The sequence below is a fragment of the Rhinolophus ferrumequinum genome, chromosome X (genome assembly GCF_004115265.2).
Source record: "Rhinolophus ferrumequinum isolate MPI-CBG mRhiFer1 chromosome X, mRhiFer1_v1.p, whole genome shotgun sequence".
In the NCBI taxonomy this organism is placed as follows: domain Eukaryota; kingdom Metazoa; phylum Chordata; class Mammalia; order Chiroptera; family Rhinolophidae; genus Rhinolophus; species Rhinolophus ferrumequinum.
In genome coordinates, this window is record NC_046284.1 from 58,278,704 (window position 1) to 58,280,395 (window position 1,692).

General features: G+C 40.1%; 1 protein-coding gene across 1 annotated transcript; it reads right to left on the reverse strand.

Moving 5' to 3' along the window:
* LOC117024194 (ligand-dependent nuclear receptor-interacting factor 1) lies at positions 1–1,268 on the reverse strand. The gene has a single exon (XM_033109622.1). It carries the CDS (start codon positions 970–972, stop codon positions 280–282), a length of 693 nt encoding a protein of 230 aa, XP_032965513.1. The 5' UTR covers positions 973–1,268; the 3' UTR covers positions 1–279.
* Positions 1,269–1,692: the final 424 nt, after the last annotated feature.

A 1,692-nucleotide genomic window follows, 5' to 3' on the forward strand; every position in this document is an offset into this window, starting at 1 on the left:
TTCAAACTTGGGGAACTCTAGTTAAAATAACAGAAAAATAGAAAAATTTTCCTTCCAAAAAAAGGTCTCGACAAAGATTCAGATACCCCATGTAAATTATTCAACAGTCATATTGAATCAATCTTTTCTGTATTCCTTAAATAAAACTTTATAATCGACTGAAGAAAAAACAAATTTCATATTCAAAAACACTTTCAAAAGCATCTATAATTAACAATGCAAAAAATATGGTAAAAACACAACCAATTCATTGAAGTCTTCAAGTGTAGCAACATTTTATTATTTTTGGTGCATCTTCTTCCGCATTTCTTCCAGGGCTGCTTCTTTCTCTCTCAGCATCTGCTTAAGTCTTCTTATTTTTTCATCTCGAATGGTTTCTTCTAACTCTGGTGGTGTCATGGGAAAAATATCTTCAGTATAATTTTTATTAAAGGACTGACTTTGTTCAAAATCTGCATTTGAACTCAATGTGCCTTTTTCCTGGTTCTCCAGGGTACAGTGTCCTATTTCAGTTCTCTTTTCTTCTCTGGTTTTGTTGCAGCTTGTAAGAATGTTATGGTGTGATACATCTAAAGTTGGTAAAATACTGCTAATGAGTTGGGAATTGGTGACATTAGTTCCTCCATTTACAGTTGTGTTATAAGCACTCTCAGTTTTCTTCTTTTTTGTGTAATCCATCTTCTTAATGTTTTTTGCTCTTCTTTTCTTATCAAAACCCTGTTTTCTGTCTTTCTCCTTCACTATAAACTCTGTGTCTTTTTCACTCTTCACCAAACTTCTAAAAGTATTAAAAGCTTCTCCAGAGCCCAAACGATCAGGAATCCGAGTAAGGCACACTCTCAAATCTTTAGTGAGACCAAATATCTTTTTAAATTCAGCATCAGTCTTCACATATGATGCCTTAGTGTTTCTTCCTTGAGAATTTTTCTTGTCATTTCTTTCTTGAATAACTTTTCCTAATGTTGATGCCATCTCATTCTGGATCAATGCGAGGCGTTGCCTGACTTTTCCTCTGCGGCTTTCAGGAAGACCCCCTGGAGGTTATTGGGCATTTTAGAGGGGTGGAAGGGGCCAGCACATCCAGGAAAGTGGGCAGTGTGGGGCTGGGGTCCTCCAAGGGGCGAGAACCAGAGCAGGGAATGTTGGGCTGGAGTTACTCCGGAACAACTCTGAGGAGTTCGAGGCTGAAAAGAGGGCGACGGCGAGCTCTCTAGAGGGCGTATCCCTAAGCTTCGGAGGGAGGCGGTGCGGCCACCGGAAACCGGAAGAATGGGACGAGGCTGACGGTACTGGCTGAGCGCTGGACTCTGAGAGAAACGGTCGAGTCTCCGCCCCACAGAGCCACGACAACGCTCCAGAGCCACCCAGAGCCGGCGCTCTATTTACTTTTTAATGTCGGTGTTTAACCTATTTTAATAAAGGTTTCTGTTTTTTTAATTATAAAATGGATAGGTGAGTATAAAGTATGCTGATTTCTTTCTCAGTTAACCACACATATGGAGAACACGACTGTTCAAGTCAAAGAGCATAACCAAGTCAGTCCCAATATTAGGTGCTGAAATGGGTCTGCCGATTGACTTACCACCTTGTGTTGTAGAACCATGAGAACAGTGACTGTTGAATTTATTTGTATGTCTTGAGCACCTCGTATACTTCCTGGCTAAACGAATGTAGAATAGATGAAAAAAACAG